This window comes from Anguilla anguilla, chromosome 4 (assembly GCF_013347855.1).
Source record: "Anguilla anguilla isolate fAngAng1 chromosome 4, fAngAng1.pri, whole genome shotgun sequence".
NCBI classification, from domain to species: domain Eukaryota; kingdom Metazoa; phylum Chordata; class Actinopteri; order Anguilliformes; family Anguillidae; genus Anguilla; species Anguilla anguilla.
In genome coordinates this window covers 12809915-12828530 of record NC_049204.1, presented here as the reverse complement: position 1 = coordinate 12828530, position 18616 = coordinate 12809915, and the positions used below count along the sequence as shown (strand labels likewise).

Genomic DNA, 18616 nt, shown 5'->3' with positions numbered 1-18616 from the left:
CTAATAAACACAGGTGAATTCTCCCGTTTTTTAAACCTGGAGCAAGCATGAGGCCACTTGTTCACTCTGGGAAGGCTTTCAGCTCACAATTAATCCAATTAAACAGCTGTAACCCCAAGCTACACGGAAATACACTTAGGGTACGTTCACATTTCAGGCTGAAGTGGCCCAAATCCGATTTCTTTTTTTTGCCTGACACAGATGTGATTTTTTTCTGAGCAGTGTGAACACAAAAATCAGAATTGGGCTGCTTCCATATGTGGCCCTAGATGGGATACGCATCCGGCCTGATGCCTCGTGAGCGCTGTGAGAACACTACATTACATCACAGTTATTTAGCAGAGCGACTGACACAACATAGCATTTACATTGCATCATTTATACAGCTGGATATATACTGAAGCAATTCAGGTTAAGTATCTTGCTCAAGGGTACAACGGCAGTGCCCTCCCTGGGAATCGAACCTGTGACCTTTCAGGTTACGAGACCAGTTCCTTACCCATTACACTACACTGCCGCCCCAGTGTAGACCTGAGAACTGTCGGATCGGAATTCATGTGGTTTGTTTAATGTCCCGCTTCACCGCGCAGGAGCAGATCACTGTCATCATAACTCCGTTGGCCTTCACCCACTTTTCCGCCCTCATCCTCGTCGGCCGATGAAGGGTAATCCGACCGCCACAGCAAATAATCTTGATCATCGCTTGCGCCACTATTGTGTTTGTTTCCATGAGGGGCTGTCCTGCGAACATCGTGTTGTGAACGTGCGCGTGCGGGTTCGTTCAGGTCTGTTCACACTGTAATGTGAACTTGGACAGCAGCACTGTCCCTGTTCTGTAAAAACCAACAGCGAAGGATCACAATGTACCAGCGGGCCTGTGTAACAGCTGCATTCTATAAGGCAGGGCTGCCCAACCCTGTTCCTGGAGACCCACTGTCCTGTAGGTGTTCATTCCAACCCAAACAAAGCACACCTCGTTCAGCAGCGAGAGATCTCCTTGAGCTGCTAATGAGTAGAGTCAGGTGTGCCAAATTAGGGTTGAAATGAAAACCCGCAGTATGGCAGTTCTCCAAGAACAGGGTTGGGCAGCCCTGCTATAAGGTTTCAATGGATTAGATTGGTACGCCTCGACTAAACCGCATGGCATTTACTAAAACGTGATCGTCAATCACAAGACGTTTAAAATACTCAGGCCCTGAGTATTTCTTGAATTAGGAAGCATCACATGCTTGCTTTTGAAAAAAAAGAAAGAAAAAAGGAATAATGATTTACAAATTCAGCTGAATGCCACTTTGTGAATAGATGCGCACTGTGCACAAATATACATTCACACCAGATAAATAGGTCAGGTTATTTCAGCTCCAATTAAAAATCTGGAAAACACTCAAATTTTATGGAAGCAGCAGAGATGACGGAGGTACTGCATTACAATAATTTCCACATAAGATGGGGTTAAAAAACACTGACTTCTTAGCTTTTAATTTCAGAACAGAATTTCAAACAGAATTTCACCATTTCGAATTTCAAACCATTCCCAGCCGTAAGACGTCGTGAAAACAATGTGAGATGTTTTTCTTTTTTTGTGAGACGAATGTGTGTGTGTGTATAAATCTAGGTCATGTTTTGGGAACTGACATGTTCATCTTTCTCATACCAAACAGACAAGTAAATATCTGAAGTGCTGAGACCAATATGTACAGCTGAAAGAAGTCTAGACACGCTAAGACGGTGCATTTCTAGCATTGCTTATCTAAATTACAAAAACCACCAAACACTCTATTTTAGAAGCGGACTTATCATACTGGTTTAGGTAGAAAATGACACAGGTCTCCTGTTGTTTACATGAATGTGCTGTCATTTATTTAAATTTAAACAACTGTGATGAACCTAATGAAGCTTTACACAGGCTTATGTTTTATAATGAGAGTTCTGGTATTCTCTTTTCCTTTTCATAACACACAGTGTGAAGTGTATCTTGTATAATTTGATTTCTAAAACAAACAGCAGAGTAACCTTTTATTCCCCCTTAACCGAAGAGTGACAGGCAAATAACACTTCATTTGGATGAAACAGTGAAGGTTATCTCCCGTCCAAACACCACCACATAGTTTTAGCTCCCCACGGAAAAACAAGTCTACACCGCAGAGAGCTGATTCCCAGTGCATTGAAATGTGGGTGCTTGGATCTCTGCATGCTTTCATTGGCTTCTTACGCTTTGCTATGGTTTCTTAGGGAGTGAGGACGTGTCCGTGCACTCAGGAACAGCAGCAGTTGTGCAGTTATTTGCGTTCAGGTGTGACTGTGTACACTAAGGGCAAGCTGCTTCCCAAAGGAGGGCAGCTGGGGCAGGAGAGGAGCCGAGAGCGACAGGAAGCTGTGTCCACGCGCGGCCAGCAGGTGTCGCTGTCACGTAGCAGTTATAGAATGCCCAACTCATAGGTGAGGAAATGTGGAACGACATGGCAGAAACAGTGTTGAGAGCAACACGGTTCCCCTGTCCTGAAACAAGTCTGTTTCAGACATAGGCAGACCCAAAAGAGGCAAGTTTTAGCCGTCACCCTTGCGCTTTTCCCACTCAGATCGATCAAACCACTTAGGCTGCACAAGTATACCCACATAAATTCTCCTCACTCTCAGACGTGTCAGGGTATTTCAGCTGTGATCACAATCAATGCTGTCTTGCGTTGTCCAACCACCCAGCCAAAGTGAAAAGACAGAGCAGAGCAAACTGGGTGGACAAGTTGTAGCATCACAGTTAAAAGTACGCTACTTCACATCTATCATTTATCATGAACAAGCGAAATGAAGTTTCCAAGCATGTCATTCGGTCCAGGTTTTAGTTTTTCTGCTTTTAAATGACTTGCCATTTAAGCACCCTAAAAAAATGCACTATTTATGCTGAATTCAATCTCCACTTTCACAGTGCTCTACACTCGGTACAGCTTCTCTTCCTGTCCCTCAAGAAGCCTCCAAACAGAGTCCCCCTCTCAGTGCCAATTAATATAAAAAATTAATCATCCAATTAATACCATTACACAGTTTAATTGGAAATATAATTAGCATGCTGTTTGCAGCATTTCCGTTTAAGCAACCTAATTATAAGCAAACATATGTTTTATGAATTGAACTGAGAAATAATTTTAGACGACAATAACGTACTGAATTCCTGTTGTCACTACACATTATACATGTGTGCATGAAATATTTAAATGCACCTGTTTGTAGAAGTAAACATTTTATCTTTGTTTTTTTGTCTCCAGTACAGAATCTCTAATCGGGCTGCTTGCACGTGTATGAGAAGCCCTGTGCTTGTGGGAGAGCTAGCACCAAATGGAGTACAGACGGCCCTGTCACTGACAACTACTACTAGTCTGCAGGTGCCCAGTGCACTGATTGGCTAAGCCTGTGGAACCCTGGCTGACTTAATCCCACCCTGCCCCGATTCCTGGAACCATGACAACTAACCTTCCCCGCTGAATGTAGGGTCCTGCTCCTAATGATCTTATTAAATACTCCAGACGTAAACAACTGGGGTGGCCGCCTTCGTAGGCCGATCAATCAGGGCTCCTGAAGACATTTTAAGAGTTGAATGGATGCGGTTTTACAGATACGCATGTTGTTAAAATTATGGCCATGTGAGTCGGGGCAAACTGGTGGGGAACTGAAGCTGAACCCACAGATCTGAATGATGGAATTAACAGAAATGCAAATGAAAATAAAACAAATGCAACAAAGCTAGCTACGCAGGGATGACATTGTACAAGACAATAAAAAAGGGGGGTGGGATGTCTGGTCAGAAGGGTTCCAGTGATGTCAGCCAGTCTCACCACTGAGGATGGCACTCACTTCCATTGCTGCCTGGTGCTCCTGGACCCTGATCACGACTACACCAGCCTTTGATTGACCCTTTGAAGAGTAGCTTTTTTGGAATGTTGTTTTTTTTTTTTTTTTTTTTCCAAAATGCTTTCAATTACCAGTAGTGATTGTTACATCAGCATTAGATTGTTCACTAAAAAACATTCTAATCACATATTTGGGATATTAAACCCTGAAGATTAAGGCCTTGGGTCTTAAGACACTGACAGAAGTCCTCACTGCGGAAATGGGGACACACACATGCAAACACACACACACACATATGAAAATGGACACGGGTACGGACAGCTCAGTCCTCAGACTTTTTCGCCAGATTTGTTCTGGGGCAATGAAAGAAAGGAGACGAGAAAATAAACAAATGGCCCTCGTTTCAGGTTGCCGGAGTACAGGGGGGCAGCGGGGTAGATATTGATCCGCTCGCTTATTTACTGTCTGCTTGGGCCGCGGCTGAGAGAGGGGAAGGCGGGCGACGCGCATTATTTAAGCCCGGCTGTCTGACAGGCTCAGCTGATATACTGGAGCACGGACCCAGCGAACAGGTCATTATAAAGCCGTAGCCGCTTTACGCGCTTACAGGGCTACGTCGTTAGCAAGGTGAGGAGGGGGAAAAAAAACTATAGGTTTTGCACTATTACTATTGCACACAATCAGCAACTTATTTCTTATCTGGAGGCTTACTTTACATTCATGAGAGAGAGACAGATGCAGACAGAGAGAGAGAAAGAGAGAGAGAAGAATGAGCGAGTGAGAGGGAGAGAGAGAGAGAGAGACATAGAAAGTGGCATAGAGAGCGAGCCTTAGGACGGACATCAATAACATGCCCCTTTGATTACATATATTTCACTCTCTTGGATTTCCTTGGTTCTGCACTGTGCTTTGGCCAAGCCGCACACAGAGCTCGGTTCCTAAACTACCGCACACGGAGAGCTCGGTTCCTAAACTTCCGCACACAGAGAGCTGGGTTCCTTAATCTTCCGCATGTTGACAGGCTGTAGAAGGGCCAAGGAAACCCCTGGAAGGCCTTGCAGACGGAGAACGCTAATAAAAAGGTGGCAGGTGGCCAGGGAGCACCTCGGGTGAGCGAAAAAGGGGCTGAAATTCGAGGCGGACGTTCACGCTCTAAAGAGGGGGGGTCGAGGCAAATCGCTGCAGTGACCTTTACTCTCCGAAGCATTCGGAAACCAGAGCCCCACGACCCCCAGCAAGCCCCCAAAGTGTCACCTGACGATGCAGTCATAGGCTGACCAAAGGCAACACGGTCCAATTATAGTCCACTGCAACATAGGGCCCGCATGCAACAGGGGTTATGGTATACTCTGCAGGTGACTTATCACCGTTACGATCACATCCGATTGAGAAAACAACAACCAAGGGCCAGATTTACGTACATAAAAATCCTGTGGCCTGACGATGGCATGTTGGTGCTCATGCAGTCCATATATTAATATTCAATTAAAGTCTTATTTATTAAGCCTGTAGCTAATTCCGTGATCAGCAAATGTGACTGCCTACTAATTTTGGTTTGTGTGTGAAGCAGAGCTTAAAACACCAGCTGAGAGTGTTGAACATCTTCATCGAGTGTTGGAAAATTGATGTATCTTTTGGTGCACCATGAGAGCGCATCCAGAACTACGGTCAGTGCAGGACAAAATGCGGACTGCGACATTGCAGTTGCGGTGGCAATTGTCGATGGAAATGATCAGGATAGTTTGAAGACGCAAGGCTAAACCATTGGCAGGATAGAATGGGAACATTGTGTTCTAGGTCATCTTTTATTTTTCCAAGAGTAATTATTTCTATGGCAGGGTATTTGTCACAGAAGTCTCTGGTGTAGTTCTATGTCCTTCCCCATTTTTAGTGCTTTCTGTGATTTTTCGGCAGTTTTGGACGATAACTATAAGGCAGCTTCAAACTTCGCAACATAACTATAACGCAGGCTCAAACCTCGTAGGCTACTAAATCTAACTTTAAATAAATAAAAACTCAGAGTAACACTGTTTTTTTTTTTCTTCATAATGGAATCAGAGTAAAAAGCATGCTCTTTCCGTGATGGACAAAAGCAAGTAAATGCACCAGCCTAATGAATTTACTCGTATTTTTTACTAGCAGCAACTGCCCACTGATTTTTTTAAACACTTGTTACTGTCATACGTGTTATTTCCCACGGCTGCGCGTGAGATCTATTGGTTAATTTACAAAATTATTTTTTGAAACACTGATTTCAGCCTCTTTTTTCAGTTTTCTGTAATTTTTAACAACTTTGCTGTGACTGCTCCGTGACTTTAGACAATATGTTTAGTGACAAACACCCAGCCTTAACTGTGTGCGGCTGTGGCTGCTTAATCTGTACCATTTGATGATTACTTGTTTCTTGATTCTTGTTGTAAAGATTATCTCAGTGCATCTTCAATGCCAATACCTGTGTCTCCGTCTTGCTAGTGACTTGATTTAAGTCTGCTCTTTAGAGGTGAAGAAATTTAATGCAAAAATCAACCCTTGTTAATTGCGTGAACTGGTAAATTCAACAGAATACACCATCAGCCACACGTATAATATCTCTGCGTGTTAATTGGGCGATCCTCCCTTAAATACATATGAATTAAGGAGAGAGGTGCACCTTGTGATGACTCGTGTGGATGACACATACTGTACCGCGCGCTTCCAGGCCCAAGCGCGTTTGATACATAAGACATATTTCCGAGGCAGATTTTTTCATATCTGCACCTCAAACTAGTAGCAAAAGCCTTCATAAATCTGGCCCCAACTTCATATTTTGTACGGACCGGGTGCAAATTGGTGCTAATTGAAACTTTATTAAAAGTCAGAGCGTCCACGTCTTTAGCCGGAGAGGAAAAAAAAACAGCAGCTATGGCAGTTTCTGAGACGGCACTAAAGTCTGCCGTTCAAAATCGAATTACACTTAAAAAAAGAAGCTGCTCTGTGTGTAACCACGGTTACTGGGGTGGAGAGTACAGGCTGTACCTTCAACCTGGCTTTCTTCCATGTAATTGAATCAGTACTTATGTTACATTAAAATGCAATCCTGCCCCCACCCCCCCTCACAAAAAAGTAATTTGTCTCATAATGTTACAGAGTGTACATGTCCTTTCATTTCCTCCTGCTAAATGTGGCCTTAACAAGCAGGGAACAACAGCAGCCCGTATCTATGTAATCTCCAGACAGCTCAGTGCTATGTTCTCTTGCTATGTCTTTTTGCCTCAATCTGCTCACGCTAATTGCATCTTCACTTAACAGCGAAAGGCACGCCTGACGTCACATGACTTGCACGTCCAGTAGACAGCGTACGTCGTCCCACGCTTTGTCTGACCCATTTATGCAGCTGGGCTAATATACAGGAACAATTAAGCAGCAGCACAACAGAAGTGGTCCTCGGGAGACTTGAGACCGTGACCTTTTCAGGGTTCAGGGTTCGCTCTGCAACCACAGCTCTGCGCAGGTGCCCGTTCACCTCCTACGAAAAGAGAACAGGTTCTACGCTACGCCATCATGTCTGGGCTGCAATTAGCTTCAGAGTCCTTGTTTTCAGTTATTTGTATTGTTGACGATAACTTTGGCTGACTAAAGTAAGGCCAGCAATAGTGAAGCCGGGCATGCAGTACATGTAGTATACGGCACATTTTGAGTTAATAAGAACCCATGGCGAGGCAGGAGGGCTGTTACAGTGATTTGGAGGTCACGCATTATCAATGGCTCATGAAAGTTCCTCAGGTTAAAAAACAAATTCTACATGTGAAACCAGGTGCCTGACTGGAGAGTCCAAGGCCCTTCAGCAAACCAAAGTGAACAAAAGGCCTTTAACATTCATGCAAGTGTAGCGCTTTTAAACCGTCATACCCTTAAATATCAACTGAGCAGCTGTGGCAAACTGGCTGGGTACGTTCAATCAAATGTTAATTAATGTTTCACTGAATTCACTGAATATCTTATTTGAATAAAAACATGTTTGTCGTTAATCTCCGGCATCTCTGAAAATTACCCATCAGCGCAGCAGCAACATCAAAATAACAGACACGGAATTGTTAAATAAACGAAAGAAATGAGCAAGTTGAGACAGGGGATCTGAACCTTGTTAGTCAGAATGGCTGGTCCCCAATTAACAGCCGCTGGTTTCTTTCTTATGGTAATCAATGCCAACCTGAGCCTGGCAGATACAAATTTAATTAGACATCAACATGCCTCAGTCGCTTCTGTGATAAATAATAATCATGTTGTTTCATTGATCCCTTTATGGATATTGCTACGATCTCCATCTGAAACCACTACTCCCAACATTCGTCAGGTCTTCATGCTGATGAGCTACATTAACACATTTTCTGAAACAGGCAAGTGAAAATGATCAAAACAACAACAATGACGACGACAACAATAGTCCCGGTCCACAATTCAAAGGCACGGCCCTTGAAGATAACAACGCCGACCGAGAGCCAAAGCCCATAACCATGTCTTTGAACCAAGTGGGGGAAAAAGGGACACGTTTCACGCCCTACGCTCTGTCCTTAATTCCTGTGAAGGCACACCCTCGTCACCTGAACCGTACACTGTGCTTTTATTAAGCAGAGTGCGGTTTTACCGGCAGGACTGGAAAAGCCCGTTTGCACAGGAGTGCTCCTGCGGGGGAGCGAAAAAGCAGGCGGGCTGCCAGTCAGTGTAATGACGTCCCCGTTCCTCCTGGGAGACAGATGGGGAGCGTCAAGTGCGGGTCGCGAGAGGACAGCGAGCGAGGAGAAGGAGCAGCGGCCCCCTTTTTTTGAGGGCGTTATTTACGAGCGCGAAGCCACGGCGAACGTTCCCCGCCCCGCCCCGCCTCGCTCGGCTAAAAAGGGCGGCGTGACGGGAAGGTGAAACGGCCTAGTTAAAGGTGCCTCCGCGAGAGGGGGTCGAGGCGGCGAGGGGGGGGAAGCGACGAGTTCGCGGGAAACTTATCGCCGCGGCGGAGACCGCTCGTGTAAATCCGACGCCGTAAGCGCACTTTAACTGGCGCTCGCTCGAGGGTCGAGGCCGTGCGGCGCTGGAAACCCGACACAGTGAATGCCTGTAACAGCCCCCCCCCCCCGCATGGTTATCAGTCAGCGCAAGGAGAGAGGAGCCCTCCAGGAGCTGACTGAGGGACGCCGCCAGTGAGCGTTTGGGCCAGCGTCCAGGGCAGGCCCGGGAGAAGGGGCGCTGCCGCCCGGCTGGTTTTAAAGAAGCCGGGACGTCCGTCACCGGCTGCACCGCCGGCTGATAGCCGGTGCAATCAAAGATGCGCCCGTCCGTCTCCGTTACTGTCCCCGTGAAAGCAAACGAGGTTTATTTTTCTCCGGCACCTCGTCTGATTAATGTTAATGCGGCTCGCCCCTCGGCTTCCTCAAAATGGCACCGCGGCCCTCAGCCGCGTCCCGCGCGCTGCTGGGGACAGCACGACGGCCGATCTGAGCGAGAGCGGGCAGAGTAACAGAGGAAGGGCAGAGACGCTGCAGAAGAATCGGCCAGCCTGCCGCAATAACGGTTTCCCAGCGGTGGGGTACTGGGCGCGGTTTTCAAATGATCCTCCATCTTAAAACTAGTTAAGGGAGACCGACGGTAGCGAACTGATTAAGACTGGCCTCCAAATTTTTCCCAAATTGATTTAATGGGCCGGCGTGGCGTGCGTGAACCGGTTAACTGTACCGGTGGACCGGCCGAAGGCTGAAAGGGGGAAGGTGGCTGGGTGGCCGACGCTGCGTCCGTTGAGGCCCGGCGGGGGTGCTGTGGCAGCTAGCGCCTCAGAGTCTCTCTCACAGTGGGTATCTCAATGCCTGGAGCTCCGTAAGAGATCCAGCTCACGCTCGGGGCATTTAATTGCGGGCCACGGCTAATCCTTTTTTGCTCAGCGCTCCCCAAATTTCAAACGAGGTGACCGAAGCGAGGACGGGACCCCTGACGACGCGAGGGAACGGCGCGGCCGGCCGGGCGGCGTTCGGAGCGGGTCGTGACCGGTCGCCCCCTTCGCTTCGGGCGCAGGGAGAGGGCCGTTTTGTTTTTTCGACGCCGCGCGGGCGCTCTCTCGAAGGTCAGGGAAGCGAAGCGGCTGGGATTTGAGGGGAGCGAGACGGCGTGGCGGTAAAAGCCGCGCGCTTGACAGCGGAAACCGTCAGTGACCTTCCAGGGGTTTTAAACCGACTGCAAAGGGATGAGCGTTTCAAAATAATCCCCCCTGTCAAATGTCACTCAAGCTCGGCGGCAACAGAAGTCATCATCTAGCTTAGCCTTATTCCGAGTCAGTGAGTCGAGGGACAGGGGAAATTGTTAAATTAAGCGGCAGCCATGAAATCTGTACATTAAAAAGAGAAAAGATCAAAAGGAAGCTGGCGGATTCGGGTAATTAAGTCTCTTGAAGCCGCGTTGACTTGAAAGGCTGTCTCTGTCCATCGCACGTTAGGACAGGAGCCAATCAGGGGCAGGATGGGGCAGGAGAGCCAACCGAGTGCTTCTGGCGCAAAAGTCGCATCTGCTTGTAAGAGTTGATTACAGACTCTGGCTGACACTGACCTTTGGCGATTGCTCTCAATTATGCGCAATTACCCCAATAATACGATACATAATCCTGCAGAGTGCAAATCGCCAGTAGTCATGTCAACATACTCAATTGCATTCATCAAGTAAAACGGCTATTTTTGACAGACAATTAGACATACTGCTCTTGTACACACATATGTCAATTTATTACATGATCCAAAAATATGTACCGTTTTCTCTAAGATATTCCAAAGACCATGGAGGAGGGTGAAGACAGATGGAGGACATCTGGTGAAATTAGTACATTTAAATATAAGTATATAAGTGATAAACATTATATAATAGACAAACAAACATTACAGTGTAGACTATTATTCACTGTAACACTTATTTAACATAATTTACTTTCTCCAACTATTTACATGGACATGGACATGAACTGTGGAAAAACAAACATAAAGATTAAAACCGATTAAGGCTTAAAGAGAGACAAGCGTGTGTGCTTGTTGAAGAGCCAGAAGGGTTAAAGACGTTATGGGTTGGCAATTTTACAGGTGTACACCGTGGCCACTTAAGATTTATTAGTTCATTAAAAAGAAAACGGTGTGAATATGTGGTGTTGTGAAGCAGAAAGACGTCCCAGAGACAATGTGTCTAGACTAACCACTATCTTTGGCAGTAACAATCTTTTAAGCAAGACTCCGATATTATCAGCAGGAAAAATGCTGGAAAGGAGAACGTCTGGCAAGATGCAGAGGATTTAAACAGCTGTGAAATATAGAGGCATCCTCACCCCTTTACCTTCTTGCATATACAATAATTTGCACTGATTACAAAGCATTCAGTGGGATATTCATGCATTATACACCAAATATAAAACATTGTGTTTCTTGAGTATATTTACTGTCATATTAATAAAACATTCTCATAGCGTATATTAATTGCTAGCTGTGTATAGTTACAGCCAGCTGAGTGATTATTGTGGAAACAGCAGTTTTAAATTAACATAGGAAAGTGAGGTGGATGGGGCTGCTGGGTGGCTCATCCTGCTAATGGCACTGTTCTAAAGCAAGCACGGGTGACACGTTCTGGTATCGAATTAGGACCACTTGTTGTACGTCGCTCTGGATAAGAGCGTCTGCTAAATGCCTGTAATGTAATGTAAAATAATGACCATGCCAGTGCTGACTGTGGCTTACAGTCTCTTGTCACGGTTACAGTCAACCTAGGTACGGGGGGTGGGATGTCGGAACTGATCACGGGGTGGCAAGAAGGGACAATGCAGATGAAAGAAATTCTTCACAAACCAGCAAATTTCAATTGATTATTCAGACCGGACGTTTGCATTTCAGGTCGGAACCACAAACCAGACCTGGACAAATAATTTGAAAACTCTGGACGTTCTGGTCCCAAACCGGGCATCCTGGCAACCCTACCGCAAGCCCGTCAGCCGAGCTGCACATGGACTCTCCTTTCTCCGATTCGTGTCTGTGTGAGCCCGACTAAGCTGTGGCAGCTGAAGTTCGGGGGAGAGAATATTGCCGTCTGTGCGCCCCTGAATCAACAGAGGAGGCTGCAGCCGCTAAAAAATACAACTGGGCATTCCCAATTGGAGAGATAAAGGGGGGAAGCATTAAAAAATAATAAAACTTCAACTTCTCCGGAAAGACACCAAGCTTTGGGTCGAGGTGGGACATCACTCGAACCGGTGTGAAAGAGTCGCTCCAGGTAACCGGGGTGACCGCTTTGAATTAGGGGCGCGGTGCGGAGGTCGCAGTGACCTCCTGGACGCACTCGAGTCTTTAGCGTCCGCGGGCTTCAGCGCGAGCGTAGACTGCCTTAATTGCGCCGGCTACGCTACGCTACGCCGCGCTGGCCCCGTCGCCGCGCTCGCGGCTGGAGCGGCCGCTGGGGAGCAGGTGCGCTCCGCTCGTCTGGCGGGGTCCCCAGGCGTCCCCCCGTAATTAGCGATTAACACTGATCCAATTAACCGTGGGCCACCGCCGCCGCGCCAAGCTGCACCTGTCTCGGAACGGAAAGTGGATCACGTTCGCGCTGCGCTCTTTGAAGGCTGCGATCTCTGACACTTTCCACGGGCCCCAGGTAACGGCGCATTACCAGTCATAATTATAATCTATGTATTTTCGGGGGACTCCGCGTCCAAAGGGGAACGGCTAATGAAGCTATATCGAGAGGCACAATTCCAGCCGGGAACAGCTGGCGATTTCTCATTGCGGAGGTACCCTAGTTTGTACTTGTTCCAATCGTTTTAAAAGCAGAGTTTCTTTTCGACCTGATGTACATACATCATATCCTTGAGCGCAGGGGAAAGTTTCTTTTATCTAAAATCAAAGAAAAGAGATTTTTTTCTTTGCAGTGCACAAAGCTAATAAGCAAGCATATTTGTTTTTCTAATGAACCGTAGCGGTATTAAAACAGTTGTCTAATAAACTGTGGATTTCTGCTTTTCGCAATATTAATTAGTTCCTTAATACATAAAGATGCTTACTGCAGTGAGGTACTTAATTTATGATTAGTAAAACAAAGTCCTTGATGAGCTATTCCCAAATGCAGTATGGTGCCGTTTGGATCTGGGCTGGCATAAAATCCTTGAATTAAAGGATACTCAGGGGCCTAACACTTTCCAGAGATCGCAGATGACTGAATGTGCAGAGACTACAAACGTAATGCCTCCATTTGTTTTAATGTTCTCTGTGAATGGTTCTAAATAATAGCAATTTGTATACCTTAATGCAGCAATAGCAAATGTGCCTTTAAAATAGAACAATGACAGTTCCCAGAGAGAGAGGTTCCTCAGTTTATAAATCTAAATCTGCAGTTCCTTTAATAGGTTGTTCTTCATCAACATCAGAACTAAAACAATTAGACAAATAGAATACAGTTTTTCAACATATTTTAGAAGAATTTCCCCGTAGCCACTTTTAACAGAAGTTAATAAAGCTTGAGGAAAACTTATGTCGCAGATATTTTAAACCAACAGGAAGAATGAATTAATCTCCCTACTGTATAACCATCTTTTTTTAAGCAATTAAAGGACACATAAGCACACCCACACAGATACACCTACACTGATTTCAGTAAAATTTGTTGCAGACAGTCAAAGTTTACTGTTTTTTGTTATTATTTTTAACTCAGTTCTTAGTTTATGTGAAATTTGAAAGTTAAATCCGTCAACCTGAACATTGTAAACAATAATTCAGGCTTCTTTGAGACTTTGGAATTTTGAGACTTTCGGTACACTTAAAAAATAACTTTTACACTCATTTCCCCAAAAATGAAAATCTATATTATAAAAACTAGTGGCGGTATCATAGACTTAGACTAATATTACTGGAAACGTATCCATGCAGTGAACCCATTTTCAGCAGTAGGCAGTATGAGGCTTTCGCAGAGTAGGCTTGTTCCAAAAAAACAAGCAATTCCAAGTACAACCACATTCCCACCTGTTCTTGATGGTCGATCTGTTCTTCCCCTCTCATGGCAACAGGCCCATACAACTACGCTGCAGGTGTCAATAACAGCATACCACCAATGAAAAGCCCTCAAACTGGTAGGGTGTCCTTTGTAGCAATGTTAATGCAAGAATAACACATTGCAATTGAGGGATAAGCCAAGGACATAAGCTATTGTTAATTGAATGGAAGCACAATACATTGGCTCTGATAGGCCCAACCATTTCATGTGGGAGTCAATTGTAACGTTACTAAAGCTCCGGTGAACTAATTTCTCCCATTTGTCCCCTTTGCCCTGCAGAGCTGATCACTGTTTATATGGCCATTCAAATTAACCATCTGCTTTGCTGATAGTTCAGCCCTGCATGTACTGTAAACATCCATAGAGTCCATTGTGAATAAATGCAGGATCTGAAAAATGTGGTATTTAGAGCAGCCAAAAATAATGTGCTACGGATGTGGAGGTTCTGTTAATTACCGCCTTTAAATAGTCAGGTTCCACGTCATTGGTTCACATTTTTATCTGACCTTTGTTGAGGCCTCTTTTAAATCACCAACAGTTATTTGCTGACAAAATCAGCCTGCCGAAATATTTCAACGGCTAATGGCGCCAATTAATTAAGCGCTGACGATGATTGTTTTGTATTTTGGTGACCAGCCCCCCACCCACACCCACCCCCACCCAAAAGATTTGCCCACTCAGCCGAGGCGTCCGCGATGTTGCTATGGCAATGACACGAAAACACAGACGGTGCGGAAAGGGGCGGGCCTACCTTCGGCAGGGCCGTCGGAGCAGAGGCAGCCTGGTGGACTGCCGCTGGCTGCTTGACCTGGGGAGCGGGGGCGTGGCCTGGCTGGGGGGTACCCTGGGGGGCGGGACGCTGGACGTTCTGCTGCGGCCCCGGGGGGGCGGGGGCGGGGGCGGCGGCGTGGGAGGCCACCGCGGGCTGAGGCGCCGTCTGGAACTGGGGCACGGGCACGGGGCTTGGGGCCGCCGGCGCCTGGGGCTTGGGGCCGGACTTTTTGGTGGCCGAGAGAGGCGGAAGGGACGGGATGACCATTCGATTGTGCACGCTGATCGGTGTCGAGGAAATTGTACCGGTTGCTGCAGAGCCCCCGTAATTCTGAAAAAAAAGAGGGGAAAAAAAAAACAAGTTTCAGAGCGACAGTAAATGAAGTACATTCCTCCTCAGCAGAATAACCTCACTGAGAGCAGATGAAAAAGGGAACCATCAAGTCATGACTGCACGTATCGATCTGGAATGCCGGCCCAGCGCGAGTTTGTGACAACCTCATGCTTGCTTTACTGTTTAATTTTTATTAGAGCCAGAAAAACTAACTAAATAAATAAATAAATAAAAGACACAGCATCGTAGACCAAATTACTTGGATACATCTCAATGCATTGCTTTAAATCTGCGATCCGTGCATATAATGGTTATCGTAAACATACCACGTTGTGGATCCACAGTGCACTTTATTGGTTCCTATATGAAAATGGTTTATGAATATTGTACCATACAAAAATTGAGCTCTTGGCAAATGCTGGGGGCCCATGTCTGCGCGGGAGTTATTTATACCGCGTCTTTCGGCGCAAGTAATTATCCAGCCTGCTTCCTCGGTATCGATCGCAAAAAGATACCTAGACACCGGCGAGCCCGTGCAGCCCGGGCCATCTCCAGTCATAAAGCATGGCTCATAAAGCAGGGAGGTGGGGATAAATTGTTTTGGTGGAGAAATCATGACGGCGCATGGGCAGCCGCGTCGGACACTTGTGCTGACGTTGGCTTTCGGGGGCCGTGGGAGGCGCTAAATTAAAGAGATTTGTGCCGTTCGCTCCCAGGGGAAGGGAAGGGGGGGGGGGGGGGGCATGTGGCAGCGACGGCCCTGCTTGGCTGCGTCCCCGCGTGACTCCTGATTTGTTCCGGAGGAAAAAAAAAAGGCCCGAACTCTGCCGCGCGCACACAAATGCGTTCGCACAAGGCCGCCGTTTGCCATGCAAATTCATTTCACGGTTGCCATGGCGCTGCGAGGTCAAGAGGGGTTCTGATCACTTGAAACCACCCAGTCTAAATTAAAGAAAAAAGTGCAAGTAACAAGGCCTCTCCTACCCAAACGCCTAGAATGCTTCTTATGGTCACGGCAAAGACATGCGTCTCGCAAAAAACGTTCTTATGAAAAGATTTTCCTCCGACCGGGATAGACAGAGAAGGCTATTTACATGCAAGCAGTCACAGGGCAGCACATAAGGTTCCCGTCTGAACTTAATGGACTCGCCGCAGCAGGACAATAAATAGAATAGATATTTCTACGAGAAAAACACTTCCAGCCAGCCTTTCTTTCTTTCCAAGTGTCAGGTACTCCGCTTTACTAAAAAAATAGCTGTTGCCACATGTCATTAACCCAGGCTGTTCTTTCTAGGTTACTGCCTTGAGCCAAAAATTCAATTATTGGCTTTATTACAAGATGAGAACAGACTTGCACTTGAAGTACCTGTACAATTTTTTTTTTTTAAATAGGATGGAAACAAAGACTTGTTAACAGCTTAAAGCAGAACTGCAGACAAAAGTGAGAATTTAACACATTTTTGACACATGCTTGTCTACTAAAACAAAATCGTAGTTTTGTAATTCTTGGTTTATGATAATTGATAAAAACTTTCAGGCTGGTAATAAGGCAGGCTTGTAACATTGAATGTGGTGTGTCCACACAAAGATTTTGGAGACCAGAGTTCAGAGTGCTCAAACTCAATCACAAGTAGTCTACTTGACGCACACCAGAGAACATAATGAAAGATTTTTTTTGAGTGGAGCTCACATTTATCCCACTTAACTTTTAAACTACCCTCCTTTCAACAGACTTTTGGACAAGTCCAAGAATGGCAGAGAACTATAACCATGCACTCAGTCTTGCTAATATAAAACCTCATATGTGCCATTTTTGTCATCACATCAAATGGGTGAACACAAACACAAACTGCCCCAGACAAATCTTTATTTCAAGAGGTAATAAGCATACAGTTGTGATAGTGCAAAGAGACAAATGATCCGTTTTCTCCTCTCAATCTATCGTGCTGTTTGAATAACATACCTTGTATTTTAAAAAATATTGAGCCTTTACTAATTCAGAGAATATGACTCCTGTTGACTTGTCACGATCTCTTTTAAAACCTTCAAACCAAAGTTCAACACAGAAAACAGCTCAAAAGAAATGCAAGGGCTTAAAAACTGTTTTACTTCTGAGTAAATGGTGATTGATATTGAATTTTTAAATGAGTGCTTATCTATCTTTGAATAGAGCCTAAAAATGCCCTACAGTAAGAAAAAATGACTTAATTTAAATGTTCCATAGTTAAATATTCAAGATTATTAATTTATCTATAAAGGCCTTGAAACCTAACATTTACTTAGCGGAGCACTGAAAATGCAAATGGGCCCCTGAAAATAATTACATTGCCATGGTAAATTTTCCACCAATTAGAGCACGGAAAAATTAAATCCTTTATTAGGTCATGACGCTGTGAGGAGGATAAGATCTTCCGCACTGTCTTACAGTAATGTAGATATTATTTCCATTCTGCTCAATTCATGTATCAAGATACAATAATGTCACATGATTGATGTGACCTTAGTCTGTAAACTGACAACTTCGGCCAGCAAATAATGCTATGATACTCTCTGAAATCACAAACCTGCTTGTTCATATCTGGGACATCCACTGCTGAACAGATGCTGTAATATTATATGCCGCAGTATTAAACAAACATGTTGCTTTGGCCATGTGATTTGGGTCATTGTCCAGCTGGAACATGAACCTTCACCCAAGAGACGTGTGAAGTACGGAAGAGATTGTTTATCTCTGGAAAGTTTCTCTCATTTCAGCCAGTGAGTTTTGTCTCCTAAGTCACTTCTCTGAAGAAATCTCCCTTTTTGTCCAGTTACATTACATTACTTTAGAGGCATTTAGCAGACACTCTTACCCAGAGCAACTTACACAACTTTTTACATAGCATTTACATTGCATCCATTTATACAGCTGGATGTATACTGAAGCAATACAGGTTAAGTACCCTGCTCAAGGGTACAACGACAGTGTCCTATCTGGGAATTGAACCTGTGACCTTTAGGTTACAAGACCAGCTCCTTACCCATTATAATACACTGCCGCCCGGATCATCAGTTTGGTAGGATGGTCTAATGGTAGTTTCTGGGTTGCGCAATTTCTTTTTTATTTTTTTACAATAGAATTACTAGCGCTCATTGGAAGGGTAAAAATTTTGCTAATCTTTTTATAACCTTGTTCAACATTTAGACCTGATCTGCTCTTCCCATTGCGCGATCTCAAAGTCACTGATATTTATTCTGCAATAGCATAGCTGAACAAAGGTGGATTCAGAATTGTGGGTCAACCACATGAACATATTTAGCACGATCACTGAAGAAAATGGAACACACCTGGCTCAGTTCAGGTTGTTACGCATATGTGGTGAAAGCTTAATTCATTTTCAGGTTTTTATTTTGAATATAATTCTGAGGACATGTCATACTTTATTTAATTTTGATATTATTAGTAAAAACATGTCTTTAAATATATATGAACAGAGAAAAATGCGAAATGATCAATGGGGGATTAAAATTCTCTCAAAGCACTTAATATACACATTAAATAAACATCAGCATTTCATTTGATACTATTCTATAATTAAGCAATACTTTTAATATTAGTTCTAATACCACATCCACAGTAATTACAATCAGTGACCCATTTTA

General features: G+C 44.9%; 1 protein-coding gene across 9 annotated transcripts in view; it reads right to left on the bottom strand.

The window, feature by feature from the left end:
* Nucleotides 1-18616, bottom strand: part of lpp (LIM domain containing preferred translocation partner in lipoma) — a 244668-nt gene that overhangs the window by 47950 nt on the left and 178102 nt on the right. For all 9 annotated transcript variants that reach the window (XM_035415842.1, XM_035415840.1, XM_035415844.1 and 6 more), the window contains one exon: nt 14621-14971. In XM_035415842.1, coding sequence (XP_035271733.1) covers nt 14621-14971 — 351 coding nt within the window. The remainder of the gene's footprint in view (nt 1-14620; nt 14972-18616) is intronic.